This window comes from Corvus kubaryi, unplaced genomic scaffold, assembly GCF_017639235.1.
Source record: "Corvus kubaryi isolate FWS band 111438036 unplaced genomic scaffold, C.kubaryi_AGA036_p1.0 37361, whole genome shotgun sequence".
Classification (NCBI taxonomy): Eukaryota; Metazoa; Chordata; class Aves; order Passeriformes; family Corvidae; genus Corvus; species Corvus kubaryi.
This window is the reverse complement of record NW_024581118.1, coordinates 136,949-155,508: the sequence shown is the minus strand read 5'-3', so window position 1 is coordinate 155,508 and position 18,560 is coordinate 136,949. Positions and strand designations below refer to the sequence as shown.

Genomic DNA, 18,560 nt, shown 5'->3' with positions numbered 1-18,560 from the left:
TTTTTAAACTTCTATTAGAAATATATGCTAAGTGCCTTAAACATTGAAAAGCTGTAACAGAGACCTTAAACACAGTTCTTGCTGCAGCAGTGTTACCTTTTCACGGAATTCTTTACCTTAGACAAAATACAGATAGAATTATACTGTTCACATTTTTTAGATAGAGTGTTCACATAAACAATAAGAACTGATAGAAACTGTATATGCAAATCTGTGTAATACCTATGTAACGCTTCTGTAAGACTTACGATTGTTAGAATTAGATCAGGATAGGTTAAGAAAAGAAAAACTAGAATCATGTGTTAATCTTATTGGTCAGTTAGCAAATATAATCCACAATTCTGTAAGAAAAAATATAGAGTATAGAGCATATAGAGCATACAGAGCATATAGAAGAAGGAGAAGCTGTTTTTGCCTGCTGTCTGCTGTTGCTGCTTGCCTTTATCATGTAGCCCCCTTCGAACTCTGTCTTCAAGAAAGCTATGAGACTATGAAATAAAGAACTTAGCAGAACAGCAGCCTCCTCTGCTCTCTTACCCTGATCCAGGAAGGAGGGGGAGCCCATCAAAAGCTCAACACCGGAGCACATTTTTCATGTGTTCACATAATAATCTCAGGAGTTTATGGCCGTGGTATTCCTCCTCCACTCCAAAATATGCTCACTGTGGGTTGTTTGCATGCCCCACTTTCTCTGGAGTTCGGCCTTATTAGCAGCTCCTTACAAAGCATGTGTATTTCCCTTTTCTTAGACGGTCATCTTGTTCTTCCAAAAATCCCTTTTCTCTACACTCTTCCATTCCCACAGGTAACTTCTCATTCTCCAGGCTCAATAGTTCCAGCTCTTGCAACCTCTTCCATCTCCCCAAAGCACCAGTGTATTTCTGGAAGTTCATAGACAATTCAGTGCTCTACAGAGCCATTTAGAGGAAGTCTACAAGATTTTCTGAGTATTTTGAGGCAGTTTTAGCACTATTTCATGGTGTTGACAGCACAGGAGAGAAGCTTTACAGTAGCCTGGAGAGGTTTAGAGCTACTTAGAACTCTGCAGGAGTCACAGATTGGCATAAAAGGGTTTTAGAGCTGCTTCGAGCTCTTCAGAGGAATTTTAAAGCTGCCTGGAGGAGTTAAGAGTTGTACAGTAGAGATTTAGAGGCATTTTAGATGCATTTAGAGACATATTAGTGCTGCTTACAGCAACAGAGCAGCTTTAGATTAGTTTAGGGGAGCTCTGAGGTGTTGAGAAGAGGTTTAGAAGAGCTAAAGGAGTTTAGTACTTTACAGGAGTTCTGGCACACTTCACAGGACTCTAGGGCTGCTTAGAACTGTTTATAGGATGTTTAGATCAACTTAGAGCAGTTCAGAGTGGTTTTAGAGGGCTTCAGAATAGTTTTAGCACTGTCTCTAAGCAGGAATTCCAGAACTGCAGAAAAGAGTTCTAGAGCAGTTACAAGAAAACCAAGAAGGGTTTGAGATCTATTTTGAAGCATTTTACTCCTACTTTAAGCATAGTGGTAGTAGCGCTGTTTAGAGGATTTTCAGAGTGGAAATTTTAGAGGATTTTATGATTTCCCACTGTTGTTTGTAGCCAATTAGAATAGTTTTAGACCTGTTGAGATGGATTGTAGAGCAGTGTGGTGTATTTTAGAGCTCTTTTAAGCTTTCTAGAGTATTGTGGAGCTCTGTAAAGAAATCCACACTGATTTAGCGCTCTGGAGTGTTTTAGATTTGGATTTTAAACTTAGGGGGTGTAATAATAGCTCTTTCAGAGCTCATCAGAGGTGTTTTGTAGCTGTGTGGTGGTATTTTAGAGGGGTTTAGAGCACCTCACAGCATATTCAAGGAGGTTTAGAGGTCCTTAGAGGAGTTTAAGAGCCCCAGAGGAAATTCACCGATCTTCAAATCAATGTAGAGAAGTCTAGATACGATCAGAAAAAAGGTCCTTAGAGGAGGTTTAGAAAGATGCTAGTGAAGTTTAGAGGACTCAAGCACTCTACAAAGGGATATTACAGCTCCTCAGAACTACTTAGTGTGCCTCTGAGGAGTTCTGGAGTAATTTGGAGCTATTTTTCAGATCTTTAGAACAGTTTCAAGAAGTGTAAAGCTATTTTAAAGGTGGCAATGAAGTGTTAGAGATGTTTAACACAATTTAGTGGCAGTCTAGAGCTGATTAGAACAGTTTTATAGTGCTTTAGAGACTGCTTAAGAGTTGTGTAAATTACATCTGGTTTGAGGCAATTGCCTCATTTGAGAAATACAGCGTTCCCTACAGCTCTATAGAGCTGATTAAAGGATTTTAGAGCAATTTAGAATATGTACACAGTAGTTTAGAGATGCCTAGAGGTGTTTAATATCTTAGTTCAGAGACATTTTGAGAAATTTTAGAGTTGGTCCAGCCGATCGCCTCCTCAGTTCAGGGTTGGGACTGTCTTCCCACACCTGGTCACTGTTTCTGACTCCCCTCAATGCCCCTGTCCCTCTCCCTGACTATCACACACTAAGGGTTTCCTGTTTCAGGGAAGTCGTTGCTTACCTGTGGAAGGGATGCAATTAAGGAAAAGATGGTAAAAATTCTAAGACTCTCTGAATTACCAGAAGAAAAAATAACTGTGCTTTAGCCAAAAGGAATGCTTCAATGGCTGTGGGAATTTACACTCAGGAGAACCTGAATACATGAACTGACATTCAGGTTCCAAAATTTACACTGTAAATTCTAGGCAAGGCAGAAGAGGAGTTCAGGCTGTCTGCAGCTGCAGCATCTTATGCAGTGACTCGTAAAGTGTCTTCCCACTTGCCATGAAATAAGCAGTACAGTGTCAGTGGTGCCAAGACTCAGAGGATAATAAGGACACCAGTGAAAGCAGCAACAATCAGTTGCTATTTTTCCAAAGTAAGTCTAGCAATAAAAATACAGTTTTTAACAGATTTAAGTAATTTTTCTATAAGGAAAAGCACATGAATGTCAAAAGTGTATCCAAGTAACTTTGCAAGGTAATTTCAAATAGGGGAGTTACAAACTTATTTTGCTGCCATGGGCCAACAAGGTGGATTCATACATTTAATAAGAACTCCATTATTCAAGTAACTGAAGGAGCTTAATTACTAAAGCCAAAGGCCCTGCAAGTTTCCTTCAGACTTTTTGTTATTGCTGTATTATCTTTTCCATTACTTTCCAATACACTGACTAGAACTTACCATCATTTACTTCTACTTTCCCCAAATCACAGTTCTCTCTACATATATACAGTTTTGACATCCAAGCTTTCACATTTCTCAAGGGGACTTCTGGTTTAGCATAATTACACTATAGTCTTGCTTCTTTTTCTCTGCAATAAACAATGTATCCAGATGTAATTTTCTTTCAAAGACAGACCCAAGTCTATTTTCAGAAAAATATGAAGTACTGAAGCCTAAATGAATATTCAGAAAGATAGTACCGGCGAAAGTGATGAAATTGTGTTAAATACCATCATAGCTGGTTGGTATTCAGAAGTACATCATCTGGGGAGTTGATGTGATGTCATTATCTATCTATCTATCTACATTTACTCTGCTCTAAATCTAAAGGTACAAAAATCAAAATAAATACTGACCTCTCAGTTATGAAATTTTCACTTTAAACTATTAAGTTTGCTGTAGATTCTACCTGAAAACTTGCCAGTTTAATTGTTCTAGAGTTAAGCATAACCTGGAGGATTTTCCTAACTTAGCATTTTCTTACTGTCTTACACAGACATTCCCTGGCAGGTAGTTGGAACTATAAGCTCTTTAAAGTCCCTTCCAACACAAACCATTCTGTGATTCTCTGATTCAGGCTGCTGTGTCTGCTGCATAAAAGATGTTTAACATGCCAAGTTGTTAATGTTTTAGATGTTAATATGTTTTCCCATTAGCAGTCAACAAGAGTATAATCAAATTTATGTCTCTGGAAATAGAACGAACTGTCAGGGTGCACTGGAGCCAAAGTGACCACTGGCAACCAAGAGACTGTGATGGATGTTACTCTTCAAGTAAAGCTCACCTCTGAACACAGTCAACAGTGCCATCTGCAGCACACTGCAGCATTGGCTCATTCTGGGAATGAACAGGAAGAGAGAGCAGGTTCTTGAAGAATCCATCCCTGGAGGCCTTACTCACATCATCTAAAGAACAGAAGTGTCCACCAAAACTCCACACCCACTACCAGTATCCCCACTGTTAGAAGATGGGAGAGTTCTGATATGATCCACATTTCATGCCAGTAAGATGAGGAAGAAGCTTAGGAGACAAACCCTCAGTTCCAGATACCTCTTCATGCCTTTTTGGAAGAAGTGGAAAATATTATTTTAAGGAAAATATTTCCTTTAACATATTAATCCCCACTCTCTGTGCCTGTTTCTGGCATCTCTGGACATGTTCTTGGGATCCTGGGACTACATTGGGAAACCCTGAGCTCTCTAGGGCAATTTCTGCATATCAGGATCTTTTTCAGACTCGTGGGGCTGTTCCCACCATTTCAGAATAACCCTTCAGCAGAATCAAGAGCTTAACTCAGGTCCTGGACAGGACAGGAGCTGCCAGGTGGTCTCACTCCATGCAGCACATAGACTGGAGTAGGATGAGAATGAGAGGAAGGGTGGGAGGAAGGGAAGGAGGGGGCCATGCAGGTAAAGAAAAAGGGAAGGAAAATACCATTTAAAAACTCTGGGAAGGGGGAATCAGAGAAAGAAAATGCAGAGCCCACTGCATTTCTGCCCAGAAAGCTGTTGCCTTTTCAGAGTCACGTTTGCAAATAAGCTGTATTCTCTCACACTTTAGGCTTAAGTCTCTACTAAACACCATTTTAAAAAAGCAAAACCAGCAATGCAATAAATTTGCATCAAGACTTTTTCTCTAGCAAGCACTGTTACCTCTTCCCCTTAAAGAGAGATTCCTATCTTGAAGATAAAAATTTACCTTGTTTCATGTTCTTGTTTCTGAGAAGAATCTGTCAATAGCAGAATATGGATGAATTTGTAGGGGAAGATGAATTCATTTCCTCTCAGCACTCAAAGAGGACTGAAATTTCTGTGGATCTAGGTCACTTCTTTCACTGGCTAAAGTTTGCTGAGACAACTGCTTGTAGAGTTCAGTTTCTAGCTAGATCCCAGAACAGATCCATATTTTAAAAAAGCCTTATTGTGGAAATAAACCAGTGAATAAAGTGGTATATAAAGCTGAGATAGCTTCTCTCTGGGCTCCATGCGCGGAAGACAGGAAGGTTTTGGAATGTTTTCATGGCAGGTGGAAGCAAGGACTTCTTTAGGATTAATTCCCCAAACCTGGAATGGTTTCAAAATGTGAGCTTCAGCAGAGGAATCTTGCAAAATGCCAAGTCAGGAGTGCTCTGAAGTGGTGTTGGGTGTAGGAAGCTTTTCATTTGGTCAACAGCAGCTAGTTCCATGCCTTCTCTGATGAAGTGAGCATGGAATCACTCATTCAGCAAGATTCAGGTAACACTGTCACTGAGTGAGAAGGGAGATGCAGCAGTTCCACTTGTCACTTGTAACAAACTAGCTGGAATCAGGGAAAAATATGGACAAAATCCACACACACATTTCCAGAAAGCAGATGACTTTTGGCTGAAGATGAATCCAATGGTAACAAATTCCCCCACTGATATAAAATGTGTAAGTCAGAGCATAAGGTCTAAACACCACCTCACTGCAGTTATGGCATAGATTTCCTTTCCACAATTTCTAAGGATAATAAGAACCTCCTTGGAACAGTATTATAGTACATTCAGCTGCTTCTTTAGAAGATGGTATGCTTCTGCTTCTACGTTTTCCATGCTGGAAGTGAGAATATGATATAAAATGGAGGCTTTCTTTAGAGCAAGGAGGTAAGAGGCTTCTTTTGGGACATGGATTTGCAATAAACCACAGTTCATCTAACAACATATAAGGACACTTCTGCTGCCCTGGACAGTAACTACAGTAACATCACATGCTCAACTCCTTTGTTGTGAAGTGAGGTTTCTGCATCATCAGATGAGTGTATGTTTACAAAAGTAAAGGCCATTTATATGTGAAGAGACTCAGTTCTTTTAAATTAAAATCATTGTCAAACATTCTCTGACAGGCTTAGGCAGCAATGCAAAACTGCCTGGAGCTTTGGGTTGAGACCACTTGATAAAACACGTGAGTGGCCACACATCCCTATCTGTCCCTCACACCTCCATTCTTCATATTACGCTACAGAGTTAGCTACAAGAACATGACTCAAAATTGTAATTAACCACACTGTAACAACACACTTTTTTTCCTGGGTTCCTCCACTCCTGACACAATTAGGTCAGTGGAAAAGATTTCTGCTTTTTGTGCAAACAGTCTGTGCTTGCCTGTAGGGATAAAGGCAACTTACAACAGGGTGGATGTGACAGCAGCGATTGTAATGCTGCCACAGAGCAGATAGAAGTAGTTTTGCTGTGGAGAATGTTGCTTAAGGTCTTGTTACAGAGTGGAAAAATGGAAATCACAAGTGATCATATCATAGGCTTGTCCTTGTCCTTATCCAATCGAAGTTATTATTTAAGAACCAGTTCATTACAGTGTTCCTGCACAGATGAAGACAGTAAAATCAGGGTACAAGCCACATGCTTTTATCTGCTTGTGCCCTCATCTCTGCTCCTTAAGTCAAGGGAACAGAAAAATACTGCTTTGTTAGCAATTCTAGAAAATGCCAGCTAAGTCCCAGATGCATATTTATGACATTACAGAGAGGTCACAGGGCCTTTGAGACTTAATGGCTGCTGTATAGTCGGATTTTCCTCTATTTGGAGGTACACAGTGCAACACACTGTCAGCTTGCACCATAATCCCATCCCCATTCTCTAAGTTTTGGAATGTATATAAAACAGAATACTGTCCCCATGCCTGCCCTACTGTCTCATGCAGCTGTTGACATGTTCTCTCAATGTTTATGTGTAAAAACAAAAGTGCTGGAAAACAACCTCTCAGGAAAACACTGAGGATTGTTCTCCAGCCTGGGGGTGCTCCACCAGGAACAGTCAACTCTTTGTCAGGGAGGTCAGCTGGACACATACAAACTCACTGGGGGTTTGTTCTGGGCCTCTCTGCTTCAGAAACCAAATGAGAATCCACTGTGGGCTTGTCTGTTTCTACAGTTATTGCCCCTCTTCCAAGGTAATAATTCTCAGTGCTCACCATTGGGGTAAATTTGTGGAGATTTGCCAAACTATTGTTGCTGAGTATTATTTTTCATATGGCCTTTTCTACTCTAGAGGTGTTCATCCATCTCTGGGGTGACAGGGTAAGGTGACAGCTCACCTTACACCAGCCCATGCCTTTGCATGTCTGTAGGTCCTGAGCAAAGACCAAGCACCTTCTGCTCCTCCTAACACTCTTCTGATGTTGCTGTTTGACCCAAGCAGAGCACAGGTAAAATGGAGAAACATTTTACTCCATAAAATAAAAAGTACAAAGCATGCAGAGAACTCGTTCCGCATTTCAGGCCTCAGCCTGTTCTAATAAATTCCAGTAGTAATTTACTCTGTACACCACCGTCTTCCGTGGCTCTGGAGAGAGATGTAGCTTTAGAGGTAAATTCACAATTGCTATTTGGCATGATTTTACTTCCGTTTTCAGAACAGGAGTGTATCACACAGCATCCTGATGAAGTTCCCTGCAAGCAAAGTGTGTTTTTTCCTGTTAAAAGTCATTCCCAGCTATTGATGTCAAATGTCCCTGAGAGCTTAGCTGAATTAGGCTGCAAGGAATTTGCACAAACCATGACAAACTGGGAGGTGCTCTCAGAATACAAACTGTAGAGTTTAATCTGCCCTATTGTGCTGGTACCGAACTATGTCTGGAGATGCAGCTAGTTAAATGAAGAGCCCAGCTTCGCTGTGTGTATTATAAGCAGGACAGGATTTCACAATAGCTTTGTATAACCCCTTTGTGCAGATATCCAAGGGCTAAGAGGGCTGATTAGCCTCAAATACCACTCAGAACTGCCAGCCATCAGAGAACACTGCCTGTCTTTCATAACATGCCAGCAAAAATCTCGTGAGGATGGTCTCAGCAGAGTGTGCAGCCAGATTTCTACCTACCCTTTATCCCTAGGGTAAAAAGGAAAAGCTGGCATTCTGTATTGCACCACTCTCCTGTAATCCAAGTCAGGGAGGGGGGAGACACGTTATTTATGTGAAATCCTTTCTCCCAAAGCACAAAACCTGCCACTGACCCTGACATAAGTGGGCACACAGCCATGGCAAACAGGGGAAGTTACACAAGGGTGCAAAACTGTTTACAGAGCCAGATCACACACTAGTCCCAGTGCTGCCTCGTGGGTAGTAGGTGGGGCTTTTGGCATTTGCGTGGGGGCTCTCCAATGAGACCCAGAACAGGACAAGGCTCCAGCCTTCTGGTTTTCATAACACTGGCCCCCTCCAGTAGGGCTGAGGCATGGGAGGAGCCTGCCCAAACTCAAATAAACTGACATGCAGCATCTCATGAGGATGTGCAGTCTCCACAGGACACACTGCAACAGCTCGGACAAGGACAGCTGAAACTGTAAGTATGTCTACCTTCTCCACTTCCTCAATAGCCCTAGTAGTTTGTGGAGTGGCATGTTCGGGCTGCATTTACTTGTGCTAGCAATGGAACCTGCTGCCTGTCCCTTTGGTTCATGTGTTAACAGCCACAGAAAAAACCTAAACACCCTATAGACATATTTATATGAATCGATGGACATTTCAAGGTTCAGCTTTCCTGTACATCTAAAAAGAATTCAGCTGTATCTTTCCCATCCCAAGGCATTGTTCTGTGTAATTAAAAAATATTTCTAACATGCAGTCACTGACAGTACTGGCCATAAAGTTATAAAATCCAGAGCTGTGAGGTGTACCCAGTAATTAAGGAAAGGTGTGTTGGGAAGGGGACGGAATTAGCCAGTAAAGAGAAAGCAGCTCGTTCAGTAGTTAATAAAAGTGTTAAGCAGCATCTTTGTCTTTGAAATGGCAATAAATCGTTGTAGGAAGTTTCACTGTAATTGCTTGTACTTGCTTTTAATTATATGCATTCCTGCTTTATTATGCTTTGTTGATTTGTAAATACCATGGACAAAGTCTGTTAATAGAGTACAACTGTGCAGCACTCCCTGGTGACCATCATTCTGGTCAGGTCTGCTGGAGATTATGTACCTTCAGGCTGGAGAAGGGAACAGCACCTGCCTTTACTACTGGCAGCAGTATCCTGCTGTTTGATTCTGACCTTCCCTTGATCCATGGTGACAACTGAAGGAGCTGCTGGAAAAAGCTCAACACTCAAGTGGCTCCATATACTACTTATTTTAGCCACCCCTAGGCAGGGTATGGAAGGGGATTAATAGAATTCAACAGTAATCCAGATATTACAAGACAATGGAACAGGCAAGAAAGTAGTTAAGTAGCACAAGGCAGTTGATTTTACAGAACTCACATTGTTACCCAAGAAATAGGTAATTAAGTTATAGTCTGAGAAGACAACATTCTATGACCTAAGAATCCAGATAATCACTGAATTCTGCGCTCTCTGTAACATGAAGGGCAAAGGACATTGGAATGTAACAGAAGGCCAAGACTGTCAGAATACAGGTAATACACTACAGTCTGCCTGGTTAACAACAGAAGTCATCTATGAAGGCCACTAAAATCTCAGCATTTAACCAGACATGATTATTTCAACGGTGGTTTTGAATATTTTCACTTGCTTTGTTTGGGACAGTGCTTTTAAGTTTTTGCCTTTTTCCCTCCCATGTGAAGGCTACAGAGAAAAATAGTTAATTCATTCATAAATGCAGAAAATCTCATTTATCCACAGGATTTTGAGGCTAAAGGCCTTTAAGAAAGTCATCAGCTATCATGAGAGGCCAAATAAAGTTAAGGGCACAGTCAACACCAGATCACTCACCACACCACTATTGCCTTTTCATCCAGGAGCGATTAGACTGAAGTGAAATCCTTTTGACTTACGGATTTCCACAAAATGCCCACTTGCAGAATCTCACTTTGCTGTCAGGAAATACCTTTGTCATGGAGAAGCAAGGGCAGCATATCCTGAAAGAACACTTCCTCCAGTAGAAGTAGGTTCTTGGTCCTGGTGCTCTGTTTCTGCAGGGCTAAAAGGATTTCAGCCTTTTTTCAGGCCTTCCACCAGTTCAGCGACAACTGAAAAGCCCTAGTGCCATAATAATTTAAGAGATGCCAAAGAACTGTGTCTGCCTTCCAGCTCTGGCAAGATGATCAAGTCCTTCAAGCAAACATTTCTGTCCCTGGACCTGCAGTCTCCTCGGTGGAGCTCAGCAGAGGCAATGGTAACTGCAATAGTCCTTATACGCCGATTTGGAAAAAGTAGCTACTAATTTCAGTGAACACCCAGCTGATGGTTACCGTGACTTTTGCTACCTTTCAGGTGAAGGACTATGAACTGCGTCAGTATGAGACAGCAAAGTGGGTCAGCACAGTCATTAGGGGAGAAACCCAGAAGGAAGCAATGCGCCAGGGCTTTTGGAAACTCTTCCACTATATCCAGGGAAAGAACGAAAAAGGTAGGACATGCTGGTTTTGAATGGCAAGTAGCTAATGAACACAAATAGTAATGAAGAGTAAAGGAGCTGGGAGATGCAGCTTTGACAACTAGTTTTCCTTTCCTCTAGAAATGAAGATTGATATGACTGTGCCAGTGACCTGCCTGGTAAAATCAGGCTGCACAGACTTCAAGATTTCTTTCTTTGTGCCATTTGAACACCAGGACTACCCCCCCCAGCCCACTGACTCTGATGTGTTCATTGAGGAACGGAAGGCAACAGCTCTCTTTGTCCGGTAAGCAAAACCAGCACAGCTGACACCAGATGAACTCAGGTCAGTAGCTACCCCTCATTTAAGTGTGGGCTATGCTTTCTTAACAGATGACTAAGTGTGGATAGACCCTGCTGTTCAGAGCCTTAATTGCTAAAATCCAACCATTAGGAAATCTTATGGTTGGGTGGCTTACCACAAAGAAAGTGAAGTGACCAAGTTGTGATACATGGGTTTTTTAGCAAACATTTGAAAATTGCATTGCATTTCATAGATGCAGCCTCCAGAATCATCTTCTGAAAACAGTTTGTCCTACAGACCATCTAAACCACTCTCCCAGCACCCTTTAGCTGTAGTCCTGAACCGCCACAATATATGTTTGGCAGGTGTTACAGGAAAAGCACCCCAAGCAACCCTCAAGCCATGTTAACACTCTCAAGAACCAAAGTCAACTTGGGTGTTGGGTTGTTTTAAATATTACCTTTGAAAACAGCAAAAATACCTACATGTTGCCTGAGTCTTGGTTCTGCATGGGTAATCTACTAACTACAAACTGCATCACAAGTGCTCAAACTTGCTTTGCAAGTCTGAGGTTTCCACCTATGAAAATTAAAGCCAGGGGCTTGAACCAAAAAACCTGCCTTTTTCACTTCTATCAGGTCCTTCGGTGGATTCGCCTCCCCAGAGAAATATGCTGAGGAAGCAGACGCCTTGGCCAGAACCTTAAGAAACAGAGGCCAACCATTCCACGAAGACTTCTTCTATACTGCGGGCTATGACAGTCCCTTCAAGCTCTTCAACAGGCACAATGAAGTGTGGTATTTTAAAAAGTAACACGATGGGGGAATATTAAGAGGCTACCAATCTGCTCTGGATGAAAACAGACCTTATTAATAGCTTTTGCTTTAGTGCAGAAAAGATTTAATTTGCATGTGGACACAATGTTTAATTTATTTTCTCCAGGATGAAATACTATTCTGGCTAAAAACATGTCAAAATGTAATTCAAGATCATACCAGGTGGAATGGGCAGGAGATATAACATACTCCTCTTGTTGAAAGGTTCTAGGCAACTCTAATAATCTGAAAATAATCCTGCTGAAGTTTTGGTATCTAGCTTTACTTCTCATTAGAAGTGCTACAGCACTAACTGAAGCATTACGGAAATTGAGTTCTTCATAACTAATTTTCCTCATATTGACATCACCCCTGAGATCAAGGAGGAATTTAAATGAAACTTTAGAGAAGAAAGCTTCCACTAATGAGTGGAAGCAGAAACATCTTAGCAGGCCTTAGTAACTCGTAAGAAGTAACTGTTGTTAATTAGCATAGCAAAATCTCCACACTCTTCACTGAACTTTTTTACCCCCTCATGAACACCAAACATTGTGTTGCTTAAATTCCAGAACCCTTGGAAAAGGGTTACCAACTCCAAGCTGTACATGTTCTGAGATTTGCACCTGAACACGTAATACCAGGATTACTGGTGACCTATTATTTCAGTAGCAAATACACAAGTACTAAGCTTAGCTCTCACCTAAAACACTTGAACTACTCCTTTAATTATTTAGCTTTCTCCAGATACAGGTATTGCTCAGATCACCTGCAGCCTGCACACCAGCAGTATTTGACATTTAACCTACTTTAGTCTCTGCTCTAAATTAAGCATTTTAAATTTTATTATAGTAGCCTGGATCTGTTTTACATCAAGTTGTTCCAGCCAGAAAGGAGGTCACAACACCAGGTAGAGTTTGCAGATTTTTATTGGCTCCAACCAGTGTCAGGCAAACATTATCAGTGAGGTGAAAACACATCAGCTTTTCTAATGCTGTTCATGCAAGTGTAACCCATTTATCAGCAATGTTCCACCTATTAAGACAGACATAAGAACCACTGTCAGGTACCAAACCAGCACAACACACTTTGCTGGGAACATCTCAGACCTTAGAATTTCATCTCTGTTCAGTGAGAGAGTTCAAGCTAAGGTTATCATCACTTGTTCCAACAAATACATTTCATTATTACAGCAGTTACACTCACTTTCTCAATTCTTCATACATTAGTTTCAGAGTTTTGCCTCTTCACCTAAAAATCAAGAAAACACAGTTAGCATATGCAGCAGCACAACTGCTAAAATCTCCACAACAGCTTCGTAACCTCAGATGGAAAAGGAACGGAAAGGGTAATATCACTGTAACTCATTTGGCAGAATCAATTTCATCAGTGGCTACAAATATGCCCAAAAGTTTTTAATACAATTTATCTGTTGTGTGGACTTACCCAGTGGGGCTGCAGACAGCACAATCCCTTCCTGAGGAAGAAAGAAGTACTTTCAGAGTTAACAGACAGCAGCACTATATGCACAGTTTATTTATCTATGAATTTCTATTCACCAAACTATTCTATCTAGAAGGAAGCTGACTTTCAGCTGGCATCTTATGAGTTCAACTTCCAACACCTAAATAGGATGCACAAAGCTTACAAATCCTAACTGGAAATACAGAATTACTAACATTGGAAGAATCAGGGAAAAGTAAAAAGCTACTACTTTGCAATACTCTCTCCCCCAACGTTGTATTTCATGATTTTAAATACCTGAAATGCAAGTCCCATAGGTTTTCAAAATGGCTTGAATCTTTGTGAGAGCCAGTTTGGAAACAAGTCTGTACAGCAATCATCTAGAGCTAAATTTGTGTAGAGCCAATATAAAGATTAGTAGTAAAAACTGCTGAGAAGTGACAGCCACAACACACAGGTTTTTTATTTTAATTCCAGAGTGCAGTGTTACAGTGGTGTCCACAGAGCAGCCAGATACAATAAAGGGACAAATCAGGTATCCTATAGGACTAGTTTTAGGTACCACTATCTAAGCATTCAGCACAAAGACAATATTCCAGGAATTATTAAACCCCATGTCCTCTACACTTACCTCAGATACACCCATCTTGTTTCTCACACAAACTCCATGCAAGTTTCACCCTGTAGAGAAGTGAAATAGTACTAACACACTCTTGGCAGTGATTTTAGACTGTGATTGTGGGTACTGTTTCAGCACAAGAGTTTTCCTCAGCCTCTTTCAGAGAGATTCCCATTGCTTAGAATTCATCACAAACAGTACATGCTTAGAGAAGCTTAATGTTATATCACTTGTTTCTCCTTAGAGGGATCTGACCTTAGAATTTCAGACCTTACTCCCAATGACACCTTCATTCACTCTGAGAGCTCTGATCTAGCCATCAAGATAAAACAATTCACCACATAAGCATTCAAGATCAGTGCTACTGCCTGAAAGAGTCCACTAAATTTAAACAGCAAAAAGTTTAATAGCAAATAATTGTACTGCATTTGCTCAGCCCAGAACATGTGGCAACCTGGTAGCAGACCTTGTCTTATCAAGTAGGAATTCAAGTAGTCCATGGCAGCTATACATTTAAAATGGTCCCCACTATTTCTTTTTAGTCACAGAAAGCACCTTGGGTGAGTGAATCCTGCAGGCTGCTGGAAAAATCTGTGGGCTTTTTTTTTACCTGGTTAAGGTAAAAAAAATCATCAAGAACCCTGCTTAATGCTGCAGCTACATGGTAAAGCCCAGATCAAGCAACTTCCCCATTCCCTGCATCACAGTTCTAAACAGTCACACTCACGTGTTAGCAACTTACTTTTGCTGGCATCACTTCCCAGCTCCATCACACCTGGAACAAAGCAAACCATCAGGACAGTACAAAAACAAGCACAGGAGGATGAAATCCAAGTCAGGTGCCTGCAGTCAGATAGAGCTAATTACAGACCTCCATGATTGAAGTCAAGGCAGTCATATCTCATCACACAGGCAGTTTACACTGTCAGCCCCTGCACAGCCCTGCTATAGGGCTAGGCTGCTATGGGCAAGAGAGCAAATACTCAATTAGTGTTATCAGAGCCAATTCAAGAGCTCACAGTGAAGAGTTTAGTACACACCTGTCAAGACTGGGCTCCAGCCAGCAGACCCCCTTTAAAACATCCTCCTGTTTTGGCTGAAATGCAAGCCACAGCCAATGGGCCCCTTTTGCCCCTAGGTGACAAGCAGTTAAATACTTAATTTACGGGCATCCGTTGAAATCCTAATACTTGGGAAGCTAAACAAGTACTTACCTTACAATGAGAAATATTTGGAAGCCTGCAAAGAAAAATTTGCTATTACGCAGGGTCCAGCAGGAAGTTACAGCATAAGAACAGTTCCAGTAAAATACTGTATCAGTTTGGTCAAGTTTTATCCTCATGGGGATCAGAGACCTGATTCAACATCATTTACAGTAGGCTGCAACACTCCCATCCCCTTCTGAAGGCAGGGTGTAAAGCCATTTCCCAGCACTCTTTAATACTGTGAGATGTTCATTCTCCAACTCCAGAGCATGCTGAAATTGCACGAAGGAGCAAACCTCACAGTTGCAGAGTTCAGTAATGTGAGCTGATGCACAACTTGGTTGCACAAAGTTTCAGACACCAAATTCACAGTACTGCCGCATTCACCATTTAGTTTTAACAGGAAAATTCCAGAGATCCTTAACACTACAATTATTTCATGCTCTTATCATGAAACACAGGACCCTGAAGGCACACTTACAGTACTTATATTTGCCTCACACTTTCCAAAAACAAAATTAATTCACAAACATCTCCAAAAGCAAACTCCCAAACACAAATGCACCACAGACAAAAGTAGCATCCATCTTTAAAGGTTTATTAGTTACCTTCAATTAGGAAGGCCTTGTCTTCACCAACATCAGTAACAGGTGAAATAGTTTTTCACACAAAAGGAATGGGGCTCCTCTGTCCACAACAGCCTGCAAAGCAACAAAACGCTTTTAGAACCTGGAGCACTAACACCTAATTAACCTTATTCTGCTATATTTTGTGTTTGACTTCACAACTATATCCTACTCTCTTTCTATTCATCCTACTAAATTTTTTATGTTTAACCCACTTACTGGTCTTCTGAGATAAATTTTCAAAACGCATTCATGGAGCAAAAGAAAGTGTTTCACCTTCAGCTTCCCATATGATTTGTTTGAAGTAGCCTAAGCTACAGGAGGCTGCATCAGACAGGAGGCAAAAGACAGTAACTGTGATCACCACGAGTCATCTGCTGAACTATGCAGTCATCACACAGCAGCCTTTTCAGACAGCAGGGATGAAATGGAGTTTTCACAGATGCCAGCAGTGCAGTATTTACCTCGTATCAGCTTGTAGCTTAATCTCCCAGTGCCTGCAACAATAGAAAACAGAATCAGATCCCTTCAGCCTTTGTGGCCAAGCCCACAAGTCTCCTACTGAGAGACCACAAAAGCCAGATACATCAGATAGGGGCGAAGGACAGAAGTGTTCATCACAGGATATTCTGCTGAACTATGCCATCATCACTGTATCCGCTTTGGAATCATAGTACCAAGCAATTGCCTCTTGTGACTGCTTTGGCAAGTAAATTTTCCCAATAATAAAAAAAAATATTTAAAAGTTTGAATACTAGCAAGTATAAATTGTTTCTGGTCTTAGTGGAAATTAATCGTAAAACACATCCCATCCTTCCTACTGCAGTGTTTCAACAGCTCTGTGGAATAAACCTCTACATAAAGTACATATTTCTTACCAGGTGATGCTCCTTCTGCATATCTCTCAAGTGCAAGATTCAAATCCTGGAAGAAAAAAAAACTTGTGAATAGTATATTCAGCAGTCAAAGCATCAAGGGGAATTCTAAGTTGTTGTGCCTCAGAAAACTGTTATGGTGGTTAAAGTACTCATCACTCCCTTGGTCAAGAGTAGCAAATAAGTGTCATCACTGTGGCACCAGAGGGATAGCTTTGTTTAAAGAATTAAGCTGCTTTCTGATATTATCAGAGCAGAAGATGCTGTTTAGACAAATGGTAAGCACCTTTTATGTTCGATTTTCAAGAATCACTTTTTTTTTTACCTTGGGAAGAAGTAATATCAAGTCTCCACATTTGGGGGCAGATCTGGAAGAGATAAAAGAGTTGGGAGATTTTTGCAGAACTAGAGAGCTTCTCTGGCAATCACACTAAGCACATTAGAAAGCCTCAGCATGGAGTTTTCAGAAATCACTTCTGTCCACTACTCTTACACTGAAACCATCATAGGCTTTGGGATTTACTTAACATCAATCCCCATAGTTACACATTTTCTGCAACATACTTCAGGAAGTTTTTCCAAAACATTATTGCTGTGACCAAAGAAACAGCAGTAATGAAGGAAAAAAGGAATCTGGGGGTACTCTTGCAGTCTGGTTGCAGGATGAGCAGTGGTTCATAAACAACAGGAGCCTTATAAACACTCTCCAGGACAAATACTACAGGGAATGCCTGAATTACAACTTCTGATCCTGTAACTCCCTGATACAATAGTACTCCAGTCCAGTTGGTGTACACAAATTCAACATTTGTTAATTTAAACTCTGTATTTCAGGAGCAACATTTACCTGTACTGAAGCCACAAGAAGGAAGAGTGTAGCTGATACATGTTGAACTGAAAACAAGAAAGCATATTAGCACATTCCAAAAAGGATGTGATATTTACAAATATTACTGTGAAAAATCCAAGCAACATCCAAAATACTTTGACTATTAAGCTCTTCCCTGATGCAACCTAGATTTCGGCTCTTTGAAGAAATGAGGCCACAAAAAGTAATTGCTATTATGTATTTTTAAGCAGGACATGATCACTAAACTACTTTGTTTTCTACAGCTTCGATTCTGGTGTATAATTACCGTGTCAGCCGGGCAGGCATGAACTTTGGCTGCTTAGAAAGGCCCACGTGGTGTCTCAGCCACCCTGGACAGGCCACCATAAGTATTCCAAGCCCAGCTCAGATATGTTGGCATTCATCACCCTCTCAGATGTCCCTACCAACATAGTTTTCATCATGTGCAGAGCATATGGAAGTGAGCCATTTCTCTTTAAACGTGCTGAGTTAAGACCCACAAGGACCACGGAGTCCAACTCTTACACTTGTACAGGACTATGGCCAAGAGTCACCACGCGTGCCTGAGAGCACGGTCCGGTCCAAGTGCTTCTCAAAGCCTGACAACCTTGGAATGTGAAGGCAATCCTTAACCTTTCTACACTGTATGCACATCCCAGCTGTTCAGGGATCCTTACTCCTTCCATAACGCTACTACTGCATTTCACACAACGTTTCCCATTTAGCTGCAAAAACAACCTCCTTAAAGCCCAGTGCAGTTAAAAAAATCCAAACCTACAAAAACCAAGACCTATTGGTTGTAGCCACCGCGGGCACGTGACCTCGCCATATTCCACGACCACATCTTACGCGTAACACGCTAGTAGGCAAGACCCCGTAACTTAACGCCTGAAGTATTAACCCGGGCCGTTACCCTCTCAAACTCGTGTGGGGCTCTATGGGACCCTCCTCACACATCCCCAAGGCCGCCATGAGGTAGAACCCCCGGCGGTCTAGGCCGCGGACCGGGCCCGGGCCCGGGCCCGGGCGCGCAATCCACTTCAATCCTCCCTCGCCACCTACCATCGGCGACCCACCCACACCCGTGGGGCCCCCGGGCCATCCCCTGGAGCGGTACCACCGGACCCCGGGCGGGGAATTGCCCCCCACTCACCGGCGGGACCGCGCAGAGGACACCCACCTCTCAATACCGCCGCGATCAAAAAGGAGAGACGCCTCTCTGCGCGTCCGTTATATAGCACAGGTCACGTGGTGCGGACGCGGCCACACCCACCG

At 41.7% G+C, this 18,560-nt stretch overlaps 1 protein-coding gene, 1 long non-coding RNA gene and 7 other non-coding genes across 12 annotated transcripts; 1 reads left to right on the top strand and 8 right to left on the bottom strand.

Moving 5' to 3' along the window:
• Positions 1–8,332: 8,332 nt before the first annotated feature.
• On the top strand, positions 8,333–16,312 carry HEBP2 (heme binding protein 2). The gene is made up of 5 exons (XM_042033836.1): positions 8,333–8,549; positions 10,245–10,329; positions 10,428–10,563; positions 10,672–10,837; positions 11,473–16,312. Exons 2-5 carry the CDS (start codon positions 10,255–10,257, stop codon positions 11,645–11,647), a joined length of 552 nt encoding a protein of 183 aa, XP_041889770.1. The 5' UTR covers positions 8,333–8,549; positions 10,245–10,254; the 3' UTR covers positions 11,648–16,312.
• Positions 12,558–18,528, bottom strand: LOC121667315. Of its 4 annotated transcripts, XR_006017009.1 has the most exons (12): positions 18,466–18,528; positions 17,283–17,329; positions 16,761–16,803; positions 16,439–16,484; positions 16,025–16,057; positions 15,543–15,635; positions 14,944–14,968; positions 14,472–14,504; positions 13,742–13,791; positions 13,093–13,123; positions 12,853–12,897; positions 12,558–12,681 (listed from the first exon to the last, which is right to left on the bottom strand). It is a non-coding gene; the product is annotated as an uncharacterized LOC121667315 (long non-coding RNA). The 4 variants fall into 4 exon arrangements; XR_006017011.1 differs by having other exon boundaries at positions 12,558–12,897; positions 14,472–14,572; XR_006017008.1 differs by having other exon boundaries at positions 12,558–12,897.
• LOC121667396 lies at positions 12,967–13,041 on the bottom strand. The gene has a single exon (XR_006017060.1). It is a non-coding gene; the product is annotated as a small nucleolar RNA SNORD47 (small nucleolar RNA).
• Positions 13,854–13,929, bottom strand: LOC121667395. Its single transcript, XR_006017059.1, has one exon. It is a non-coding gene; the product is annotated as a small nucleolar RNA SNORD79 (small nucleolar RNA).
• LOC121667391 lies at positions 15,882–15,967 on the bottom strand. Its single transcript, XR_006017055.1, has one exon. It is a non-coding gene; the product is annotated as a small nucleolar RNA snR60/Z15/Z230/Z193/J17 (small nucleolar RNA).
• Positions 16,140–16,220, bottom strand: LOC121667390. Its single transcript, XR_006017054.1, has one exon. It is a non-coding gene; the product is annotated as a small nucleolar RNA snR60/Z15/Z230/Z193/J17 (small nucleolar RNA).
• On the bottom strand, positions 16,555–16,636 carry LOC121667394. Its single transcript, XR_006017058.1, has one exon. It is a non-coding gene; the product is annotated as a small nucleolar RNA SNORD24 (small nucleolar RNA).
• LOC121667393 lies at positions 16,881–16,947 on the bottom strand. The gene has a single exon (XR_006017057.1). It is a non-coding gene; the product is annotated as a small nucleolar RNA SNORD75 (small nucleolar RNA).
• Positions 17,661–17,739, bottom strand: LOC121667397. The gene has a single exon (XR_006017061.1). It is a non-coding gene; the product is annotated as a small nucleolar RNA SNORD74 (small nucleolar RNA).
• Positions 18,529–18,560: the final 32 nt, after the last annotated feature.